The sequence below is a fragment of the Canis lupus genome, chromosome 2 (assembly GCF_011100685.1).
Source record: "Canis lupus familiaris isolate Mischka breed German Shepherd chromosome 2, alternate assembly UU_Cfam_GSD_1.0, whole genome shotgun sequence".
Lineage (NCBI taxonomy): Eukaryota > Metazoa > Chordata > Mammalia > Carnivora > Canidae > Canis > Canis lupus.
Window position 1 is genome coordinate 72,908,561 of NC_049223.1, and position 23,484 is coordinate 72,932,044.

A 23,484-nucleotide genomic window follows, 5' to 3' on the forward strand; every position below is an offset into this window, starting at 1 on the left:
CTGGGGTGCCCCTTTCAGGTCTGCCCCTTCGGGTCCATCTTCTGCAGAACAGCAGGAAGGATGATCCCAACTGCAAATCTACCCCCAGCCCAAAGCCTTCAAGTGCTCCCCTCTGCCCTCAGAAAAAAGCCCAACTCCTCAGCCTGGCAAACTGAGGTCCTTGTGATCTCAGCTTCCTCTGTCCCCACTCTACAGCTCAGCCTCGCTGGACTTCCCAGGTCCTTAAAGGAGCCCCTGCTCCCCAGCACATGCTGTTCCCTCTAACCAGGTACTCCACTGCTCACCCTTCCTTCAAGGCTCAGCTGTCACACTCAGCTCTGAGAAACTCTGCCTGAGGCTGCTCCCCCAGCTCATTTCTATGAAGCTGTGTTTGTCACAATGCCCAGTAGTTTTCATGTCTCCACCCCAGCTACAGTCTGAGCCATATGAAGGCAGGGCCCTCCTCATCCCCCGGCTGATCACTGGCACACAGTAGGAACCTGGTACATACTCGTCAGGTAAGTTAATCAAGATGGGACAAACTGTTGGAGAAGTGCTAAGCTCCTTGTCATCAGAGACATGCAAGCCACAGTGAGAAGAGCACCCCCTCTGCTAAAACCCATCCACCTGGGAATTCTTTCAGAGCTAACACTACCCTACAATATCTGACCAAAATATTGGGATTATCAAACTCCCAGAAGCCCCCTCTTTGGCTTCTTGCAGTAACCCCAGGGCCTAAGGGAGTCTGTGGCTGAGCCCATGTTCTAGATGAGTACACGGAGGTCCAGTGATCAGAGCAGCCAAAGGCAATTCTCACACTGGCCCCTGACCTGTGGGTGCTGTCACCTCTACTCTGCCAGACTGTCTCCACCTCATGTTTTTGCTGGGCCAGATTCTTTAGCCCTGACGTGAATGTGAGCCTGATGTGTTTGGTCTTCCCAGTGGGCTGGAAGATGCCCGGGGCAGGGGGCCTGACTTTTCTATTGTGGCCTTAACCACCCACTCCCCCACCCCCTCACCCAGATACAAAGAGACCCATAGAGCCCTGGAGTGGGAGAGTCAGGCAGACTGAGATGGGGACAAAGAGTCAGAGACCTACACTCCAGTCTGCCCACACACCTGGGCTGACTAGAGTCCCTGATCACCCACCCCTACATCCCAGAGAGCCTCTGACTCCCTCCTTCCCTCCTGTGCCAGCCCAAGCACAAACCAGACAACAGACGCACCCTTGGGTGTGCGGGAGGTGAACTCAGTGTCAAAGTAGAAGGTGTCATCAGGTTGTGCCACAGCCGGCTTGAAGGGTGGCTTGATCTCACGACGGTATAGCTTCTGCAAGGTGGGGTGGGCACTCCAGTCAGCATGGCACCCCTGACAGCCCACTAGGGGCCTCACACAGGAGAAGGTCACTGGCCTGGAGCACAGGCCATGCAGGTAGAGGCATAATTGCTGGCCCTTGGGAGGCCAGCCCTGCCTCTAAGGCCATGCCGTCAGCCTCTGCTCCACATCTGGAGCCCTTGTTGGTACAAGCCGCCTCCCGCCACAGGCAAAATCCTAACTGGGTGACTAGGGTGGATAGACACACTCACATTCCAATCAATGGTAGAGTAGAAGGCATGCCTCTTGATTTCTTCTGCCCCATCAGGGCCGGAGCCTGGAAAGAGCCCAGATGAGGGTTTTGCCCCTGGATGGTCCACCCCCACATACCCATTCTGTCTGCTGTGTGACCTCGCTGTGGTCTGGGACTAGTGGCTGCAGCAGTCTACTGCCCCAAATCCACCCAGCCATCACCCCAAAGGCCTCCTGTCCACTCAGCATTTTTCACTTTCAGAGACCTTTATGATCAAGCTCCAATGTGCTAATAGAAGAAAGAAAGGCCCAGAGAGGTCAGGCAACTTGTCCAAGAACAGAAACTGGCCTTGTTCTAAGATCTGCAGAGGCCCCCATCCCCCTCCCAGCCCAGGCTTCCTTTCTATTGTTCTTATCCTTTCTATTGTTCTTATCCCATGTCCTTGTCAACCACCAGGCACACTCTCACTCAACCCCAGGGACCAGGACTGGACCTTATAAAGCTGGTCATGGTCCTGAGGAACCTAGGAGCCAAGGAGCCATACTGGACAAGACATACTGGACATCTACTACACACCAGGCACGTTCATGCAACTTCATTTAGTCAACAGATTCGACTAAATGAAGTATCATCTCCCATGGAGACAAGGACCTGGGGCTCTGGGAGGTGAAGTCAACTGCCTTGGGTCACTTAGCTCATAAATGGCACTCGTTCAACAAATATTTATGGCAGGACTGCTGTATGCAGGGCAGTGAGGACTTGACATGGGGCCAAGATTGGGACCTGAGCCTCCTGACTCCTGAGCTCATGCTCTTTCTCTTGTGCCAGCAGCCTTGGCGAAGGAGCTGTGTGGGGGCCTCTGTCCTTGTCCCCAGGGGGAGTGGGGATGACTCAGTTCCTGCCTTCCCCCTACACACAGGTCACCCCCTGCCCCAAACACCACACATGGAGCCAGAAAGCAGGGTGGCCCATAGCATTGTCTGACCACACAAAGGACAACGGCCCCTTTCAGCCCCTTTCAGCCCCAGATGTGGCTCTGTGGCCTAGACTGCAGCTGTACCCCGCTCCCCTCCCGGGCTGGGGCTGCTTACCAAGCCGGTTGGCAGGATTCCGCTTGAACAGGGCCCGCAGGAGGCTCTGGGCTTCTGTGCTCAGAAACTGGGGCATGCCTAGCTTCGCCCTAAAATAGCCCCCAGGTCTCATCAGGGCTGAGCCCTCCCCAGAGGCCTTGTCTCCCCTCCCCACTCTGTCCAGGTCTAGTTTCCAGCTCAATTCAGACAAACCATCCACTAACTCACCTCCCAAAGACTTCAGGGATTCCCCACCCACAGGCCCTGGTGGATGAAAAGGGGGCTCTGGAAAGCGTAACGCTTAATCCAGAGGAGGATCTCATTAATGGGGAAATCGGAGGCAGGTACAGAGTATTATTTCAGCCCTCAATCTGAGACCAGGCACCAGGGGAGACCCTGAAGTGTCAGGACAGGGCTGGTGCTTACTTCAGAATCAGTGTCATGGTCTCCTTCCGGTCCTTTCCCTGGAAGGGCAGGGAGCCTGTCAGCATCTCAAACTGCAAAGGACAAGGGTCTATTAGGCTCTGGTTTCTGTCTCCCATGTCCCCCACCTCTTCCCACTCAGGCCACTCAGCTCCACTCCCAGGATTCTTGCTGGACCATGGCAGGTCCACCTGGTTCAAGAATTGTGTCAAGCAGAACACCAAAAGCAGGACTAGAGTTCTGAGGCTGAGGAGAGGCCAGATCCCAGGTTGTGGGCAGTCCACGTGGGGCCCAGCCTAGAATCCTCCTAAGGAAGGAAACTAAAGCTGGGCTGAGGGTGGGGCAGCATGGCTGGGAGAAGACAGGAGGAAGTCTTAATGATTATCACCTCCCTCACTATACAGATGAGAAAACCGGGGCCCGAGGCATGGGCTGAATGCTTTACCCCTATCCAGGCACTCACCATCAACACCCCATAGGACCACCAGTCTGCACTGTGGGTGTGGCCCTGGCGGTTGACGACCTCGGGGGCCATGTACTCCACCGTCCCACAGAAGGAATAGGCTTTTTTCTCATGGTCGATGGCCTCCTTGCTCAGGCCAAAGTCTGTGGCAAGGAGGATGAGAAAACACATCTGTAGGAACTCCCTGGCCTTCCTTGCTGCCAACCCCTGTACACCCAACCCTCCTGGCCACAGGACTGAGGGCAGCACCCCATGACACTCAGGAGGAAGCTAAGGCCCAGAGAGGTTAGGTGACTTGTTCAAGTTTATACAATGGGGAGCTAGGGTTCACACCCAGGCTGTCCCAGGTCTAGCGTCTGGGCTTTTGACCGCTTCCAAGCGCCTGGCATAGACTCTCAGGAAAAATGGATCTCCTAGCATCAGCCCAGGCCTATCAAGAGCCCATCCTACCCTCCCCTAGGACTGGAGGGTCAGGGGCCCTCTACTCACCAGTGAGTTTTATGTGGCCCTCCTCATCCAGAAGGATGCTGTAATGGAGAGATGGGAGTCAGGCCCTTCAGCGGTGGCCCCTTGGGTTCTGGTGATACCATAGGGGCTGGGGGGGTTGGGCCTAGCCCAGAGAAAGTAGTCCACCCAGATTCATCTGATGAGAGGCAGGTGGAGCAGGGTGGTGGTACCATGCAGGGCCATGCAGACATGTTGCCTGTCCTTTTTGTTAATCCTTAGGACAACTGGATGAGGTAGGGATTATTATGGCTCTATTTTAACAATGGGGCAACTAAAGCTCTGGGAAGTTAAATTACTCCACATGGTTACAGAGGAAATAGGTGGTAGAGACAAGATTTGAATTCAGATCTGCCTAACTCTAAAGCTAGATCTCAAGCCATCCCAGCACCTGCCCCTGGCTCCCCCTCAAGTTATCATTTGAGTATATTTAGATTTTTTTAAAATATTTTATTTATTTACTTCAGAGAAAGAGAGCGCATGAGGGAGAGGCAGAGGGAGAAGCAGATTCTCCTCTAGGCAGGGAGTGAGATGCAGGGCTCCATCCCAGGACCCTGAGATCATGACCTGAGCTGAAGGCAGCCGCTTTTTTTTTTTTTTTTAAGATTTTATTTATTTATTCATGTGAGACACACACAGAGAGAGAGAGCGAGAGAGAGGCAGAGACATAGGCAGAGGGAGAAGCAGGCTCCATGCAGGGAGCCTGATGCGGAACTCGATCCCGGGTCTCCAGGATCACGCTGCTTCAGGGATCCCCTGAAGACAGCTGCTTAACCAACTGAGCCACCCAGGTGTCCAGAGGATATTTAGATATTAAGGAAAATTCTAAAGAGGACCATATCAAGGAAAGACCTTTAGTGGTGGCATCTCAGACATCACACTGGAATAGCAAAAAACCTGCATGGAGATATCTAGGCCTGGTCAACGGCAACACTGGTAATTAGCCAGCCCCCCAAGGGGAGCCTGCTGCCACTACCACCCTGCTCCACCCATATATCATGGGGAAGCCACAGAGGGGGAGACTTTGTTGGAGAGAGGTACACCTACCCCTGTCAGGAGAGACCCCAGGGCCTGACTCTGTACTCCCTAGGAAGGCTGGTATGGGGCCTGGGCCTTACTCACTTTTCAGGCTTGAGGTCTCTATAAATGATGCCCAAGCTGTGCAGGTGGTCCAGGCCCAAAGCCAGCTCAGCCAGGTAAAACTTCACATCCTCCTCTGTGAACATAACCTATGACAGGCAAGAGGTTGGCATCAGCTGGGAGTGCCTCTTGCTCAGGAGCAAGGGGAGTGGACAGTTAGCAGTTTCCTGGTCCTTCCTTGGGGAAGACCCTTAGACACCCCAGTGCCATACACTCTTCTCTTTATGAAGGCATGTGAGTATGAAATGACTAATATACGAGTCACTCACTGTGACACTGCTTGGAAATAGCAAAAGGGTTGGAAAGAGCCCAACGGTTGAGCAGAAGACTGGAATATATTGTCTCTCCCGTGCATGATGGAGTGCTATGCAGCCATAAACTAGGACAAGGAGTCTCTCCATGTTCTGATATGGATTGATCTCTAAGATACATCATCTCGAACAAGGCAAGATGCAGAACAGTATATACAGGGTAGTACTTTTTGTAAGGAAATGGGGGTTGGAATTCAGAACATGTATCAGAATGGTTTGTATTACTAAAGAAACCTGGGGCACTTAACCAAGAAATCAATAAAAATGTTTACCTATGGGGGCATAGAGGGATGGGGTGGGAGGAAGACTTCTCAATATTTTTATTTTCAATCATGTAAACGTATTACCTATTCAAACACTAAAATAACATTTAAATTTTTTTAAAAGCGTGTTTCTCTTCTCAAGTTTGACTTATATTAATGGTCCCATTTTAATATCTGGCTCAAATTCTTTTATGTCAGTTAAAATCCTTTTGGTTAACACATGGGACATAATGTTAAAATATCTAAATTTCTGGGCAGATTTGGATTTCTTCCCATCCTCACAGCCCTGCCTAGGGCAACCTCGGAAGAATGGAGGTACAGAGGTGAAAGAACCCTCAGCTCCTGGGAATCAGAGTGGCATCAGAACCATGGCCTGATCCTCCTCCTCCATCCTGGGAGAAACTCTGAGGCTTTGCCAGGGTGTACGCTCTGTCCCAGAGTGGGTTCCTAGGTCGGGTCTGCGGGGCAAGCCTGAGTGGTCCCAAGTCCAAGCCACACTGGACATGTTCTTCACTGAGCCCTGGGACAAGAGGTCTCGTTGTCCCTCCAGCTCCAATCCGGGGCCCAATGGCAGTCAAGTGTCAGCTTACCTCTTTAGAGAGCCGGGTAAAGAGGTCTCCACCACGCAGGAAGTCCAGGATAAGATAGAGCTTTCCCTCCGTCTGGAAGGCTGGGGAGAGGGAAAAGGCAATGGTGGAGCCAGCTGGGCCCTGGGCCCTGCCCCTCTACCCTAAGCTCCCTTTGTCTGCTGGGGTAGGGGTGACCTAGGGGAAAGGTAGTAGCCCACAGGCAAGGGCAAAGGCTGGTAGGTCGGGTGGGAGTTCAAGTAGGGTCTGTGATCTCACCATAGTGCAGCTTCACCACAAATGGGTGGTTCACATCTGCTAGGATGTCTCTCTCCATCTTGGTCCGAACGCGGTCACGCACTGGCCAGAAGAGAAACGCAGTCACAGATAATCTAGCCCCTCAAAACAGTCATCCCCAAGCCCTGGCCAAGAAGGGCTCTCTCTTTCATGTGTCCCTCCCATCTCACGGCAGTGCCCAGAGTAGAGCCCTTGGCACCCTGCCCATCCCACTAGTCCCATCTCCTGTGCCCAGTTCGGCTCTGCTTGGGGAGGTGACCTTCACTCACCTTTCAGCGTTGCCTTCTTTAGTACCTTCATGGCATACAGGTGCCCACTATCAGGTCGGGTGATTTTCCGCACTAGGAAGACCTGAGAAGGCAATGGGAAAAAGCAGAGAAATTGGGGAGGGGACTAAGCCTATCAGCTCCTATCCTCTGGGTCCTAGGTTGACCTCTAATTTTCCAGAGTCCTAGGTTGACCTTCGGGCCTCCCTGGGTACCAGAGTGACCTCCTGCCCTCCCCTCAGACCCATCAACCCTTGCCCTCTGATCCTGAACCCCAAAGTGACCCCTAACCCCCACCTCTGACATGAGTTGCCCTCCCAGTTTGGGCTCAGGACTCACTTTGCCAAAGGATCCCTGGCCCAGAACCTTGAGCAGCTCAAAATGGGATGGGTCGGCCTTCTCAGAGCCAGCCTTGACATGGTGCGTGATGGAGATCTCCTTTAGGACGCCCTCATCCTGATGGAGGAACAGAGCTGGTGAGTATGGTTGTCCCATCCAGGTGAGCAGGGAATATGGTCCCCATCCTAGCCTACTCCTCCTGGAGGCAGGGCCCTGTTAGCCATACCAGATGGCCATACTGATGGGGCCAGCCTGCTGGTTCATCAATACCAAAAGGGCCTCAAGGGCCAGGGATGGTCAAACTACCAAGGTGCTGAGTCAGGGGGAGGCACTGCTCCTACTGCCCCTGCTGCTCTGACCTGGTGAGACCCAAAGGGATACCCAGGCACAGCCCAGGTCCTGCCTGTGGGACTCCCCTCCCCCTGCTGCAAAGGTGTTAGTTTTGCCACAATAGGAAGTAGTGTGTATTCTCATACCGGGGAGGTAGAGCCAGGCTTTTGTTCCGGGTCAGAATGGATGAGAGGATCCTTGGCCAGAAGGACAGTGCTCAGATGCACAGACACTCAAGAGTCACTAGAGACCACCCCCACCAACCCAGTAAGTGCCAGTCAGGGGTGGACAGGAGCTAAGGCCGAGACTCCATGATCCACTCTTTGAAACTTCCTTCTAGGAGTTTTCTAAAAATCCGTTGCTGGTCCTAGTTGTTCTAGGACCCTTCTGCCCTCCCTCCAATCTGCCGGGATTGCCCTGGAGCCCTGAAGTGCTTCCTCACTTCCCCAGGAAGCAAGTCTGGGCAGGGTCCAGTTGTCCAGTAGGGCCAGGCCTGGGCTAGGAGAGCCGGAAGCCAACTAAGGCCAAACTAGCTGCCCAGGCACCTGCTCCAAGGACCACAGCTGGGCCAGGACCACACATCTGGGCACACTCACCAAGTCCCGCCTGGGGCCAGAGCCAGGGCCAGGGGCAGGCAAAGAGGTCTGGCTGGTCCTGGGCCGCTGCTTCCTGGGCAGCCAGGGGAGCAGGGCCCAGAGCCGCAGGCGGGGCGGCTTGGGATCCTGCTCCATTCGCCCGGCAGGGCCAAGGCACCATGGCAGGAGCAGGCAGCGTCCGGGGCTGCCTCCGAGGTGGCCGGGCCCAAGGCGGATGTGCAGGGTGAGGGCGGGGGCTGGGCCCAGCTCAGCACCGCCAATCACTTAGGGCCTGTGGTTTCCCAGCTCCAGGCCTACAATCTTACCACGTTCCCTTCCTCTCTTTTGCCCCCCTCCCCGTTGCCTGAGTGCTGCCCTCCGGCCCTCCCCCTTCCCCCATCCTCCCTGTGGGCCTACAAAGGGAGAGCCCCATGCCACTCCAGCTGCTGAGGGGGAGACAGGTACCCAACAGGCAAAGACTGGCATCTAACATGCAGAGGCAGATAAAGAGGGACACCCAACAGATAGAGGCAGGCATCAACAGGTAAAGACAGACCAAGGTAGGCATCCAACAGGCAGAGGTGGGAGGGTACACATGCCCACCAGGCAAGGATGGATAGGGACACATACCCAGCAAAGGGAGGTAGGAAGAACACTTACCCAATGATCAGAGACAGATGGGGACATGTACCCACCGAAACAGAGGCAGGAGGGAACTCATACCTGACAGGTAGAGGTGCATGGGGCATATATCCAACAGGCAGAGACAGAAGGGGACGTGAACTCAACAGGCAGAGACAGATGGGGACCCAACAGGCAGAGGCAGATGGGGGTTTGCATCCAACAAGTGGAGACAGATGGGGACATGTACTCAACAGGCAGAGACAGAAGGGGACACCACCCAACAGGCACCCAACACGTGACATGTACCCAACAGGTGAAGACAGGCACTCATCAAGTGGCAAGAGACAGGAACCCGACAACAGAGGCAGGTGGGACACAGAAAGAGAAAGCCAGTCAGTAAGGCCCAAGTAGACTGACAGATACCCAGGCCAGTGCACAGAAAGCCAGGCCCGGAACTCAAGGGCAGAGCTCTGGGTTCTTGCTAGTCTTCTGGGAGGTGGGGTGGGGGAAGAGGTGAGGGGATATCACCTGCAAACATCCTGCATCTTAGAGAGCAGCCCAGTATTCATGGCAGACACACCTCTGAGGTTTCATCCCATGCCAGGGCCTGGAGAGGCCCCAGGACTAACACAGTGGGCTGAGAATGCAGTCTGATGGCTTTGACTCTGATCCAGGTTTCCCAAATCTGTTATCCCCATTTCAGATACAGGAAACCAAGGGCCAGAGGACCGTGACTCACCCAGCCTGAGAATGGACCAGTGACAGAGCCAGTGACACTCAAACCCTTCCCCTAGTTACTGCCTGGCATGGGGTCAGCAGGCCTCAAGTGCCAGGAAAGGGTGAGCAGGTAAGTCAGCGAGAGCCATGCCCTGCCCATCCAAGCCCATCCCCTCCCTCAGTACCGGGATCAGTCCAGGGACTTCCCATTCTAGGTCTAGGACCCGACAGACACGGCCCCATCTTCAGGGGACCTCAGAGAGCCACAAAAGCTACAGTCATAAGAAGCTACAGGCTCTTCAGGCCCCTGAGCATAACCCTGGGTGGGACATAGGGATTGAGGTGAGCCAAGGCCACACAGCAACCCTTGCCCACCCCGCCCTGAGGTTTGAGCCTCTGCTTGCCTGCGTCTGAGAACACTCCCTGGGGACAGAAGCAGTCACCCGGAAACCCCAGGGGACAGAGCCACTCCCAAACCCATTCCTTGCCCAAGGCCATGGTGACAAGACATTGCTGGAGGCAGACCAACCCTCTGCTCACCTTTCTGGGATAGGGGAGTGTGTCTCTCTCACCCCTGGGGAAATCTGCCGGGGTCTGCATGGTGGGGCTCAAGCCGGTGGCCAAAGGGCCCCGTTATTCCTCTACTTCTGCTTTTTCAGCCTTCCTGGCCCAGAAGGCAGGGTCCCTGACCCCCTCCTTCTCACTTCCCCTCTGCAGAGAGGAGGGACAGAAGATGGGTCAGGCTCCCCTGCTGAGGAGGGGACATTATAGACCCAAGCCCATGACCCCAGGGGGACCCCAAGGAGAGAGCCCTCCTCACCTCCTCTGATCCTAAGGAGGGGAGACTAGAACACGGATGAAAGTCACAAGATAATGAGGTGGTGACACACTGGGCATCCCAGCACCTGCAAACATCCCCTTGAGAAAATGTGGGGCAGAAGTCAGCCAGGCCACAGTCTCTGAGTGTCCCAGCCCAGAGTTCAGAAGCTCCTTCCCCCCATCGTGACCTTCCTTTGGCTATGCAAACCCCAAAGGGCAGCCCACAGAGCAGGCACCATGACACCCGGCCCTGCCCTGTGGAAGCCTGCCGGTCGTGGGCCCCGCGATGGGAAGGGGGCCAAAGGGCCTAGCAAGGACCTCACAGAAGTCTGAGAGAAGCAGGTAGTGGTGGGGCAGGAGTTGACCAGGCCCAGCCCCTTTCCACGTGGCCTCGCCGCACCAGTCACACCAGTACACCCACAGGAACTGGCACGCCCACAAATACACACAGGCTGATGATCGGAAACCATTTCCACAGACATGTGGAAACACACGCCCCCACGTCCACAGAGACTTCCCCTTCCAGTCCTCAAAGGGCCTGCAGCGATAGTCTGACGATGGCCTGCTGGCGGTTGTGAAAACACCACCTTCGACAGACCACTCACTGCGCCTGGCTCCTGCAGGCAGGAGGGCTTGGGGGTTCCTAAAGCTCTCTGGTCCAGAGCCAGCTGGGCCCCCCACAAATCCTCAAATCCCTCAGAAGCAAAGGAAGACTCTGCAGCTAGCAGGGTACAGGAAGGGGCAACAGGAAGGAAATGGGCTCAGAACTGCCTTCACCGAGGGTATGTGCTGGGGCTGTGAGGCCTCTGGTGGCAAGAGTGGGGGAGGACAGGCACCAGACCACATCCCTTGGTCCTGCCCTATTCTCCCTTATAGATACTTCCTCTTATTTACTTCCTCCCACAAGGCAGCTGGGAGAGAAGCCCAGAGCCCCCCAGCCTGATCCCTGGTCCCTAGGGTCCCCCCACCCTGGCCCTCCCTCTACCAGCTGCAGCCCAAGCCCAGCTGCCAGTCTCGGCTGTAACGGACACCGACAGCCCCTTCCCCAGCTGGCAGTATATGCAGGGCCTCCCAGGCCTGCTCCCTCTGGTGGGACAGGTTGCCCCTGAGATGTCTCCTAGTGTGCCCCCCCTGGGCAGGTGAGCAGAGGCCCGTGGGTCCCGGGCATCCCTGCTGCCCTCAGCCAGGACTGGCACGAGTGACCATGAGAACTGTGCCCCTTATAAACCAAGCATGTATTGCGCAAGGCCATTCTTTCCTTCAACCTCAACTGGCGTGAGTTCTGGCAGGCCCTGTGACTTAGCTTCGAGACACTGTCATTCCATTTCAGAGACAGGAAAACCAGACTCAGAGATAAAGTGACTTGCTCAAGGCCACGTGGCTAGAAAAGGGGACATCTAAAGCAAAATCAAGGAGTGTTTGCTTCCAAAGCCTACACGCCAGTGCTTCATTACCACCTTCCGCCCTCCAGGAGAACCTGTTCCCCTTTGGACGTCCCCCACAACTAACTGGCCCCTGCTCTGTGTCCCCAAGCCCGAAGGAGCCAACACTAGGAGGCGCACAGGTTAAGACTCAGGCTCTTCCTCTCAGGCAGCTCCTGAAAACACATGATAACAAAACACAAGTGGCTGTGACGGAGCTATGGGCGCCCAGAGGCAGTAGCTTCCAGAAAGAGGACAGTTCAGCTGAACCCTGAGGATGGACAGGAGTTGGCCAGGAAGAAAGGAGGGGCAAAAAAACAATTTATGGAGAGAGAAACCAGCATGAAGAAGAGGCTGAGGCCAGGAGTGCAGGGTAGGAAGTTAAGAAGTGTCCATTCACTAGCTGAGTGCTCCCAGGCAAACTTCCTTCCCTGCCTGAGCCTCAATTTCCCAGTCTGTAAAACAGAGGTTAAAACTAAATATTCCACCCTCGGAAAGTTGTTGCTACAAGTAAAATGGGCCACAGAGACAACGGGATATTGTAAACAGGACTTCTCCCTGGATGGGATGGGCAACCTTATTGCTGCTGAGTCTCCTCTGGACAGGCTAAGGGGACACGGCCCAGCCACATGGCCCCAAGGCTGGGGAGGGTGGGCCAGCCTACCCTGGCCAGTCCAAGGGAAGTTCCCCCCAACACCTGAGGCTTCCAAGGCTCCCCGAAGTCCATAGTCACATCCTGCTTGTGCTTCAGCCAGGGGAGTATGAGGGATCCGGGATGGATCACGGTTTCATAAACAGGAAGAGAGGAGGGGAGGGGGGAGACGCTCAGCTCTCAAAATAGACCTGCAGGCGCTTCAAAGGGGTCCAGCTCCGGAGATAGCCGGGGGATGGGGCCTGGGGTGCCTGGTCTATCCTCATGGAGGGAGGGGGGTGAGTGGAACCCCAGGATGTCTGAGGACACCAGGTGTGCTAGGGTGCTGAAGGTATCTGGGGAGCTCCTGCCCTAGACCGCAGCCTATACTATGGCTGCTAAAACCCAAATGCTCCTTTCTGCCTAAAATGAATAAAATAAGCAAGCATTAAACACCAAACTTGGGTAATATGCCTGGCTGGCTCAGTCAGTGGAGCAGACAACTCTTGGTTTCGGGATTGTGAGTTTGAGCTCCACACTGGGTATAGAGATTACTTAAACATAAAATTAAAAAAAAAAAAAAAAAAAAAAAAAACCACACCAAACTTTGTGGGACTGTTTAATTTATACATATCACATTCCCTCCTCCGGGTGGCCCTGAGGGGCAGACCCTAGTCTTCTTTTACAGGAAAAGCATCTGAACCTGAGGAGCAAAGCACCTGCCCAAGGTTCTACAGCAAATGAGAATGAATGGGGCGGGATTCTGAACTCATTTATAATGCCTGACTCCCAAGTGCCCCTCCCTGTCTCTTCTCCACCCGGAAGGCCCACTTCTCTCTGGGGCTGCCAAATCCTGCCTTTTGAGGCCTAGCCAAATGCCACTTCTGCAGGGAAGGTGGCCTGGTGCCCTATAGCACACCACAACGCTTCTTCCTCTGCCACACAGAGCAGTAACCATCCATCTGGTCCATGCTCAGCCTTGAGCGCAGATGCCCCTGGCTGAGTTCCCCCGGACATGCTCATCCTATCATGTCACCGGGAGAAACGGGGGGCACCTGGGAAGTGATATATTTCTCTGCCCAATATGGGGTCTGGCACAGAATGGAGATTCTCTGTGCCCATAGTCATGTTCTCCTCCATCACAGCACCCACCACACAGCTTTCCTGCCTCCACCCTCTCCTCAAGCCTGAGAGTGACCTGAGGCTGGGGGTACTGACTTCATTTTAGGATCCCCCAGTGCCATAGAAAGGTACACCAAAAGTCTGATAAAGCAAAGGATAAACTGGCCTTGCCCCCAGGCTCATTCCACTGTACAAAGCGATGAGGTCCTGACACAGGCTGAGCGCCCCCTGGTGTGCTGAGTCCTGAAATAGGCACCGGGGATACTGTGAGGTTCTGGGGGCAACAGAAAAGATAGATAAACAGGTGTCTAGAAATGGTGCAACCTGGGGTCACAGGGACCCAATACTCCCCCTCTGCAGCACACAGTGTTCTCTAGTCTGGGAGAAGTATGTGTCTGTGGTCAAGCAAGACTTGACTCCATTGCTCACCAGCTATGTGACCTTGGACCTCAATGATCTCATCTGTAAAATAGGAATAGTAACAATCTCTACATCAGCAGTGTTGTGAAAACTAAACGCAAAGCTCCTGGTGTGGTCCCCGGTAAGGGTTAAGCTCTTTCTCTTCCTTAATGTGGCATTCAAGGCTCTCCTAGCCCATCGATCTCCAGCCTTATGTCCCTTCCCATCCCAGGGTCTTCTGCTCAAGAGCAGGGGTCATAGGCTTGAGATCAAATGTAGGTTTGATCTTACTGCCTCAGTAAGCTCCTGCCCTTTCCGAGCAATCCTCTCTAGCCCCTGAGGTGAGAAGCTATACTTATCACCTGCTCTCTCAAAGCTGTAAGTTCCTCTGCAACCCCCAGAACTTGAACCCCAAGATGTGAACATCCTGGCTTTTCCTTGAGTCCCTTCATTTTGTTACTAGGCAACTAGAGGCAGCTACTTTGTGGAAGGAGATTCTCCAGACAAGGGGCCCAGACAAACCAAGGGACCCAGTCTCTACCACCTGGTCTGGCCTCTGTTGGCCAAGGTGGCCAAAGTAACCATCAGAAGAGGGGTAGGAGCCTACTTATCTCACCTTGCCCTGCCCAGCCAACTTAGCTCCCTTATCTTAGGAAGCAGAGACAAGGCAAACATCAGGACTAGCCCTGGGTCTATTTCAAAGGTCAAGTTTATGGCAAGTCCAGTGCCCAGGCTGACCCAGGTCTAGCAGGTATGGCTACGGAATGAACTGAAGCAGAGTAACACACCAGGGTCTTCATATTGCTGGTGCTGACGTACTGCGTGCCAGGCAGTGACTACCTCCTCTGTCCTTTGCATCACTCCTGTGACGTAGGCATTGTCATCCTCCTTTTACAGATGAGGAAGCTGAGACTCAGAAGGGAGAACACCTCTGGCCAAATAGTGAGGATGGAGCCAGGACTCGAATGCAGGTCGGCTCTACAGCCAGAACCCAAGAACCCCCGTCCTGTCCTTCCTAGGCAGCTTCCCGAGCCCCCCACCCTGTGGTCAGCAGCTCTGGGGCCTCACAGATTCTGAAAACTGGGCGTGGCCTTTCCCAAGGGAGAGATGAGAAAGCCCAGGCCCATAAGGAACAAAAGACCCACCCAAGGTCACCTGACTGTCACCCAGCCCCTGGTGCTTTTGTCAACACACAAAACCAACAACAGGGCCTGAGAATGGCTCAAGGGAGGCACCCAAGGAAAGCAAAGACGGTAGGGCTGAGGGAACCAGTCTAGGGCTAGGAGGTGGGAACCCCGAGAATAGGCCAGAGTGCCACATGCCAGGCACTGGGCCCTGGTTAGACCCAGAAGATTCCAGGGCCTCGTCAAGCCCAGCTGACCTGAGCCTCTCCCATCACCCCTTCGGCCCTTTCCCTACAGCTAGTCCAGCTGCCATGAGGAAATAAACCGAGGAAGTGCCTGGGTGATGAGCAGAGTTCTAGCCTGGATTCTGCTCCTGACCCTGTCGGGCTACAGTCCCCTTGCCTAATAAGAAGGTCGAGAGGCGCCTGGCTGGCTGAGTCGGTAGAGCCTGCAACTCTCAATGCCGGGGATGTAAGTTGGAGCCTCACAATTGGTGTTTAGATTACTTAAAAAAATAAAATCTGTAGGGGCACCTGGGTGGCTCAGTCGGTTAAGCAGCTGACTTCAGCTCAGGTTGTGATCTCTGCCAGGCATGGATTCCATGTCGGTGGGCTCTGTGCTCAGTGGGGAGTCTGCTTCTCCCTCTCTCTCTGCCCCTCCCCCTGTTTGTGCACACTCTCTCCAATAAATAAATAAAATCTTTAAAAAGTAAATAAATAAGATCTTTTAAAAAGAAAGAAAAAAATAGGAAAACTGGAACAAGTGGTCTCTGTGCACAGGGTCACCGTGAGGATTTGGTGGGAGCAGAGAGGAAGGCTGAGCTGGGTGCCTCCCTCCTCCCCCTTCACAGCCATGCAAATGGTCCCTTGCTCAGGATGCCTGCTTTGGTCCTCACCTTAGATGGCTGCAATCCAGCTTCTTCCCCTGGGGCCTGTCCATTCTGGAAAAGAGAAAGGAGATTGGGGGACATTATCAGATCTTAGGAGGGTGGGACAGAGCAAAAACAGACCCTGCCAGAATGCCCCCCACCTTGTCACTGTCCCCATGGCTAGGGAGGCCACATAGGTCAGAGCCCTCCACCTCCACTTTCACTGTGGGAGCGCAGGTCTCAAGCCCTCCTGCAACAGCCCCTCACCAGCATGTCCCAATCTTCCCTCCCTCAAGCTCTCTGCCTAGCAAACCCCTCGTCTTTGAAGATTGAGCTCAAATGCCACCTCTTCCCAGTGAGAAGGAAAGGGCATATGTGGCTCCCAGCTCTGTTGGACACAAACTGGGCCAACTAATCAACTGCACGAAGTCTCAGTCTCCCAATCTGTAATGTGAGGAGAGTTACACCCACTTCCCAGAATTGGTGCAGGGATGTAAGGAGACCAAGTCTGGGCAAGTGTCCAGCCTGGAGATAGCGGCTGCCCTATCCTTGCTCTATTCTGGGACTCCTCCCCTACCCCTGCCAGGCAGAACCGCTGCTGCCACACGGTGCCCCTGCATTCCTTCACCGTGCCACTGGTCACACCCAGGGACACAGAGGCCTGCCCTTTCTAATAAAGGGGGAGGACAGAGATTAGGACTTGGTGCTAACAGCTGCTCTCTTCTGAGCCCCTGCCACATGTCAGGCACTGGGCTCGGTGCCTCACACCTGTGGCACCATTAAATCCTCCTGACCTGAGAGGTAGGCCCTGTTCCCATTTGGCAGAAGAAGAGACTGAGGCTCAGAGAGGCATAGTGATGGCATCTAAGGTCATTCAACTGGCAAGTGGATATTCAATATCTGGTCTCTGATACCCAGGAGGCAATCAGTCAATCAATCAATCAATAAAAAGGTCTGAGGAAGAGCAGCCCACACCTCAGCAGGGGAACTACCTGTAGAGAGGCGGCCACTGGGGCCCATTGCTAGGCAGTCCTACTTTTTCCAGCCCCTACACTTTGCCCTCAAGGGTATACCAAACCCAGCCCATCCCTTTCCTGTGTGATATGAGGTGAGTAACCAGGCCTTGGGAAGCAAGGAAGGAGCTGTCCCCACCCCTCCTAGCACAGCAAGAGTGGTGAGGCAGAGAGAGGCTCCTACAGTTAGCAAGACCCAGCCTAGGGCAGGTCAGGACTTTGGAGCCAGGGGCCGGGTCCACAGGGCAGCTGTGGCTTTGCTTGGCAGAAGCAAGCACAGCTGTGCTCTGCCCATTACATAATCTCCCTGCCCCTGGAGCAGCTCCTCCCTACTGCTTGCAGCACATCCTGCCCCCTGAGCCCCTTTAATGCCCCTAATCCTCCCCAGAGGGCATTGTTCTGCAGGCCCCTCCACACACACATACATATACATGCTGTCATCTCCCAGCAACCTGCGGAGAGGGCTGGGTTGATCAGGACCGGGGAGCAAGCAATAGGGAACATGATGCATTTATATCCAGAGTTCACCCAGCATTCTAGACTCTTGCTATAATTCCTACAGATGGTCACAACACCCTACATGCATACTAGCACCCCTCCCCACCCCGAGCCCGCATCCTTCCTAAAACTCAACTTGCATTGAGTGATTCTTGCATTGAGAATTGCATGATTCTTGCATTGAGTAATCAACTCTCTCGCTCACTCACTCGTTACTGAGAATCTTCCACGCACTAGGCTCCAGACCCTACCATGGCGTCCCACTGCCTCAGAATAAAGTCCCAGCTCCTTGGTTTGGCATCTAAGGCCATCACCCCCAACTACCCAACACAGGTGATTAAGGTGTGGGTTCTAGAACCTGACCTTCTGGGTTCAAATTTTGGCTTCTACCACTGCATGACCCTGGGGTTACTTCATTCCTGGAGGGCTCCAGTTTCCTCATCAGTGAAATGGAGATAAAAGTAATGTATCTCATTGAGTGGCTACAAGAAGCAAAGAAAATAGCACCGATAAATATCTATACCTGGCACACAACTGGTCCACAAACAATAGCCATTATTAATACTGAGTCCTATTCTTGAGCTTAACCACATGACCTGGGACCCTGAACAGACTAGCTTGTTTCATATCCTCAAGCATCTATATGGTGGCTCCTTCTACCAAGAACCCCCCTCCTGCCTTGTCACTTTGGCAAACTTCTGGCCTTCTTTCAGGACTCACTTCCAACATCTTCTCCTCTGTTCACAAAGCGTAAGTCTTCTCCTCCCTCCTCTGGGCCCTGACAGCACCGACCAAACCACAGGTTAACTCAGAAAGAAGCTTGTCCATCATCATTTCCCTAGCACCCAGCTCATGGTCCAGCACACAGACTATCACACAAAAGCCCAGCTCAGCAAAGAGAGCAAGACCAGGGGAGGTTCAGTACTTCTATTTTTCAGATGAGGCTCAGAGCTAAGGGACTTACCTGAGGTCCCTCAGCTAGCAGGTGATGGGACACGGGGCCATAGCCCAAAGTCATATGGCTGCAAGCCTAAGTCCTCAGTGAGGGAGGGGAGGAGGCCTTGGATGCACCCAGAGGTGTGGGCTTACTGAGCAGGATTGTGGATGATTCAGGGGACCCCACAGGCCGTTTGGCTGCCTCCAGTCCCAGGGTCTCTGGCCTGGGTGCCATCCTCATGGAACTGCATGCCTGTAAGAGCTGATGCACAACAAGTTTCTAGAAAGGGAGGCACAACCCTGAAGAAAGGACTGCCAGTGTAAAGAGACCATAGGTGAGCATCCCCTCAGAGCGAGGGTCTTGGGAAGGCAGGGTCCACGTGCCCTCTGGCCTGACTGTTGGACAGGAAGGTCAAAAGAACACAGTTCTGCGGCCACAGACATGGCTGCTAATCCCAGCTCTGCCGGCCACGCACTCTGACCTTGGGTCTATCCCATCACGTCTCTGACCCTCAGTTTTCTCATCTGTACCATGAAGCTGGGTCTGTCTTGTTTACAGCTGCACTGCTGCTTGGCATAGTACTTGTCACATGATAAGTACTCAATAAATATTTGCTGAATGAATGAATAAATGAATGAATGCAAGGGGACAATGATGCTGACCTTACAGAATACTGAGTGAAAGACCTTGTCTAAAAAGGCTGGTATAGGAAGGGCCCTCTGGCCTCTCCCACTCTTCTCGCTCTTCCTCAGAGAGCACTGCTCATAGGACAGCTGCCTAGAGCCCCCAGACCACCATGCCCCCTACTCAGAGGTCAGAGATGGATTCCAAAAGGCATTCTTCCTTCCCACCCAAGCAGCTCTGTCTTGAGAAGAGAGGCTCAGGGCAGCGTCTGGAGAAGCCAGGCAGCAGATGGACAAAGGCAGCACGTGCCTCATGGGCAGGAAGCAGCCCCAGGAGCTGGGGTCAGAGCCCAGCACTGGCAGCCCTGCACACTGCTGGAGGCTGGGGGCCAGGTGCCAGGGCTGGCTGGCACCACCAGCCCTCCGAAAAGGCTGGACAGAGGCCCTGCAAGACAAGGAGAGTCTGCCAACATCCGGAGCCTCTCCTGGAGTACCTTCCACCTGGGCCAGTTTGATCCCAGCCTTTGCCCATCCTTGAGCCCCAACCCCCCAACTCAGTAGAAGACAGCGTGAGATCTGGACTCCTACCCTGTCTCTGACGTTAATTCAAAGGCCAGTTCTCCTGAGTTCAGCTGTTCCATACGAAATGGGGGTAATAATCCCTTTTTAAAAAAGATTTTATTTCAGAGAGAGAGAGATGAAGAGCATGAGTGGGGGAGGCGCAGAGGGGGAGGAGAATCCTCCGTGAGCAGGGAGACCAATGTGGGACTCCATCCCAGGACCCTGAGATCCTGACATGAGGCGGAGCAGATCCTTAACCAATTGAGCCACCCGGGCACCCCAATAATCTTTTTTTTTAAAGAGGCTCCTCACCTAACATGGGGCTTGAACTCAATACCCTTAGATCAAGGGTTGCATGCTTTACTGACTGAGCCAGCCAGGCACCCCAATAATCCCTACTTTGAGAAGTTGTTTTGAGAATTATTTTAATAAGGTAACACAGGTGAGGCAGGGTAGGTGGCACATAGGAAAGTTCTATACATGGCAGGGCTGAGCTAAGGAGAAGGTGACTGCTTTCAGCAGGGCCAGGGAAGGCCTGGACAGAGTCCTCACCCACACTTCCACCTGGGCCAGGCCCTGCCTCCCAGCAGCCCATTTTCAGCAGCGTCATGAGGAGGGCAGGGCAGTCCAGATCCCAAGCCTCTGCCAAATGCCCCCAGCAGCCCCTTGCCTACCTCCTCCCCAGCCAGGAGCCGGTGGCAGCGCCCATACTGGCGGGTCAGGCTACTGTATCGCTTACATATCACCCGGGCTAAGAACAGCGAGGCCCTGTTCTCCGGTGAGAACAGCCCAACCAGCGGCCCCGGCTGCCCCGTGGCTCCTATTACCCAAACAATAACACCCAGTCGCCTGGCACTTCCATGGAGTGGAGGAGGGGGGAAGAGGCAGCAGTACCCAGGGCTCTGCACCTCTCAGGCCCAGGAAGCATGAAGCTAGAACCCAGCACTGGCCACTGGAGGAACAGAGATGCAGAGAGGCTAAGGACCAGCTGAGGGTCACACAGCGTTTCCAAGGTGAAGCTCTGAGAAATCACGACGCCCCCAATCCAAGGAAATGGACTAGCCTTCTCCTCTCACAGAATTCAGGTGCAATAGTATTCAAAACTGAGTTGAGTTTCCTGTTGAAACCTGGTCCCCTGCCCCAGGACTCCCCAAAGGGAAGCAGGAAGTAGTGCCCTGTGCTGGGAATCAAGCTCCAGGGTGTCTGCCCTTCCTACCAGTATAACCCAAGGTAAGTCCTTGGGTTAAGTCCTTCCAGCCTACCTTCCTCTAGGGAGGCCTAAGTCACAGGGGCATGCCAGGGCAAAGGAATCCACCTCGGAGCGCCCCTCCAACCAGGCCCTTATGCCCCAGGCCTGCCGGGAGGTGGCAGGAGGGGGGGTTACTGCAGAGGGCAGTGTTCCTCACCTCAGAGGGTGAGTCAGCGAGAGAACCTCCGAGAGAGTCGTGCAGGGCCTGTAAAAACCCCATGGCAGGGATCCCAGAGCAATTTACTCCAAATTGCACCTTCAGGTTGGTTACCTAATCCTGCCGCGCCCACCCTCCAATAGCCAGTGTCAGCTATGACCATCCCTTTAAAGGGGTAGCACACCCTGGGTGCTGGGGATCCAGGGTCCTCTGATCCCAACCTATGGCCCTGAGAGGCAGGGGACTTGGCGGTTGCCTCAGGTAAGAGAAGGCAGAGGAGGGGAGGTAGGCAGGGGCTAGGGACCAAGCCAGGAGAAAAACCACCTTTGGCCCCCGGGGCTCACTGAGGTCTTCACACTCTCCCACTATACCCCCCACACACACCCCTGGAGAATTGGAGTTTCATCTGCCTTCTTCCCAGCACGAGGCTGAGGAGAAACTTTTCCTAATCTGCTGGTTCAGGTTCTTGACCTTGACCCTGGGGGTCAATGGGCACAGGAAGAGCTGGCCTTCTGCATCCTAGGGCCTGGCACCACAGAATCCTCAGAAGAGGGCAGAAGCTGCTTCTGGGAGAGGCAAGGTGGCAGAGGCCAAATGCCCCAGGGGCCCAACCCTTCCTATGGGAGGGCTCACAAGAAAGGAGGCAGGCACCAAGGTCCTCTCTGTCTCCTGGGATAATCTTCACAAGGTCTAAGGGCTCTTCCCCTGTCTCTTCTCCACAGCCTAGGGTAGGGGACACAGGTATCCTCTGGCCCTAGCCCTGGGGCAAGGAAAACCAAGAGTTTCAGCCCTAGACGGGTGGTGTCACCCCATATTCCACAACTGCCAAGTGCCGAGAGGGGTAATCCTGCTAGGGTCAGCAACAGAGAAGCGGGGAGCTCTCGGGGTAAGGCGCTGGGAGACGTCAAGGAGACGTGGGGTTCCCATGACCCTTGTCTCCTGTAGAATCCCAGACATCTGGCACCGCAGCCCTGCCCATCTGCGCTGACAGAGGACGCTCCGACAGCTCCCGGTACAGGTCGTAGGTGTGTGGGGCGAGACCAGCCAGATCCCAGCGCCCCGCGGGACCCCCCTCTCCGAGCTAAGGGGGTCCTGGGCGCTTGGCGGAACTGTCCCTCACGCACGCACTCACACCCGGGGCACGGGGGGTGGAGCCGAGGAAGGGCAAGAGATCGGAGTGCACTCGCGCCCTCGAGGGCGCCCGCCAGGCTGCAGCGGCGCCGCGAGCCGCCCCGCCCCCGTGGGGACCCAGGCTCGCCGGCCGCCGGCGCCCGTCCCCCGCCCCGCTCACTCACCTCCGGGTCCAGCGGCACCAGCTCCATGAGCGGCCAGGGCTCCTTGAGCTGGGCGAGCGGCATCGCGCCGCCGCCGGGCCGCCTGCGCTCCTCCGGAGGCCCGGGCCGCGCCGCCTCCCGGGTCCCGGGGTCCCCGGCTCTGCGCCCCCGCGCCCCCGCGCCCTCCGCGAGACCCCCGCGCTCGGGCCGGGCCGTCCGCCGCCGCTGCCGCCGCGGCACTCGCACTTCGGCTCCCTCCGTCACCCGGCGCCGCCGCGCCCATTGGCTACCTGCGCGGGGGGCGGGACCGCCGAGGCCCCGCCCCAGCCCCCGCGGCGCGGCTTTCCCGGAGCGGACCCCCGCCCCCGGCGCGCGGACGGCAGGCCCCGCCTCCGCCGCGAGCCCCTGGCCGGGCTCTGCTCGCCGGGAAGAGGCCTTCCCGGCTCCTCCCTCCCGAACCTGGGCCTCCCCGTGCGGACCGCGCCGGGGTCGTCGCTTTCCCCTCATCTGCTCGTTAGGAATCACGCCCCAGCCATTCCTTCTTCCTCCTCTGGGAGGGAAGCCCCCAGTTCCTTTAGCCCCTTCCTCCCGCCTCCCTCCCTCCCCTCCCCACGCGCGCACTCACACCCAAGGCCCCGGCCCGACCCAGGCAGAGGCTGGAAAGGAACTTAACCACCCCCCGCCCCCGCCCTCGGGCCCTCCCCTCAGAGGCCCTAGAGATCCCTGAGGATGTTAGCGCCCCAGCTCCAGGTAGGTTCCTACTCATTCTTCTGTTGCCACCATCAGGACCCACAGCGCCCCCAGAGTGATTTCTTAATACACATTTTTTGGTCATCTGTCCTAGAGGGGGCTGTTTTCCACCCAGGTCTCCCCACAATCTCTGCAACTTCAGGCCCAGCTCTGGGTTGATTTGTGTTTGTGCCCCCTCTGAGGAGGGCAGGGACCAGACTCCCAGGGTTGAGGGACACTTGGGCTCCACTTGGAGTTAAAGGCCATGGAGAAAGATTCCGCTTGGAGAGATTCAGCCTCCACCTAAAGAGGTATTAGGGCTCCAGGTGTGGTGAGACTTATTCACAGGTGGGGCAGTGGGGGGATGGGCTTGCAGGGTTCATGGGTGGCGCAGAATGGCCAGTTATCTGCAGAGCTGTTCCAAGGGCAGGGGGATGGTTGGGGCGCCTAAGTGGCACAGTCGATTAAGTGTGGGACTCTTGGTTTTGGCTCAGGTGGTGATCTCAGGGTAGTGGGATTGAGCCCTGCCTCTGGTAAGACTCTCTCCCCACTGCCCCTCCCCCACTCAAATAAATAAGTAAATAAATAAATAAATCTTAAGGCAGGGGGATGGAAAGGATTGTTT

General features: G+C 55.4%; 1 protein-coding gene and 1 long non-coding RNA gene across 12 annotated transcripts in view; one reads left to right on the forward strand and one right to left on the reverse strand.

Moving 5' to 3' along the window:
- Positions 1–22,285, reverse strand: part of RPS6KA1 (ribosomal protein S6 kinase A1) — a 36,723-nt gene extending 14,438 nt beyond the window's left edge. The window contains exons 1-13 of one of the 6 annotated variants that reach the window (XM_038531450.1): positions 22,152–22,285; positions 15,846–15,890; positions 7,189–7,305; positions 6,853–6,934; positions 6,566–6,646; positions 6,311–6,390; positions 5,129–5,235; positions 3,992–4,029; positions 3,503–3,645; positions 3,043–3,113; positions 2,638–2,726; positions 1,566–1,630; positions 1,206–1,308 (exon numbers count right to left, since the gene is read on the reverse strand). In XM_038531450.1, coding sequence (XP_038387378.1) covers positions 1,206–1,308; positions 1,566–1,630; positions 2,638–2,726; positions 3,043–3,113; positions 3,503–3,645; positions 3,992–4,029; positions 5,129–5,235; positions 6,311–6,390; positions 6,566–6,646; positions 6,853–6,934; positions 7,189–7,305; positions 15,846–15,890; positions 22,152–22,214 — 1,084 coding nt within the window. In that variant the 5' untranslated portion in view covers positions 22,215–22,285. Of the gene's footprint in view, positions 1–1,205; positions 1,309–1,565; positions 1,631–2,637; positions 2,727–3,042; positions 3,114–3,502; positions 3,646–3,991; positions 4,030–5,128; positions 5,236–6,310; positions 6,391–6,565; positions 6,647–6,852; positions 6,935–7,188; positions 7,306–8,114; positions 8,336–9,974; positions 10,119–15,845; positions 15,891–18,293; positions 18,363–20,856; positions 20,935–22,151 lie in introns of those variants that run through there. The other 5 variants (XM_038531451.1, XM_038531452.1, XM_038531453.1 and 2 more) reach the window with 5 other exon arrangements.
- Positions 407–15,638, forward strand: LOC102157349. 6 transcript variants are annotated; one of them, XR_005355936.1, is made up of 5 exons: positions 4,694–7,325; positions 9,031–9,085; positions 9,421–9,564; positions 14,724–14,797; positions 15,248–15,635. It is a non-coding gene; the product is annotated as an uncharacterized LOC102157349 (long non-coding RNA). The 6 variants fall into 6 exon arrangements; XR_005355931.1 differs by lacking the exons at positions 4,694–7,325; positions 9,031–9,085 and adding an exon at positions 407–497 and having other exon boundaries at positions 15,248–15,631; XR_005355934.1 differs by having other exon boundaries at positions 9,031–9,564; positions 15,248–15,638.
- Positions 22,286–23,484: the final 1,199 nt, after the last annotated feature.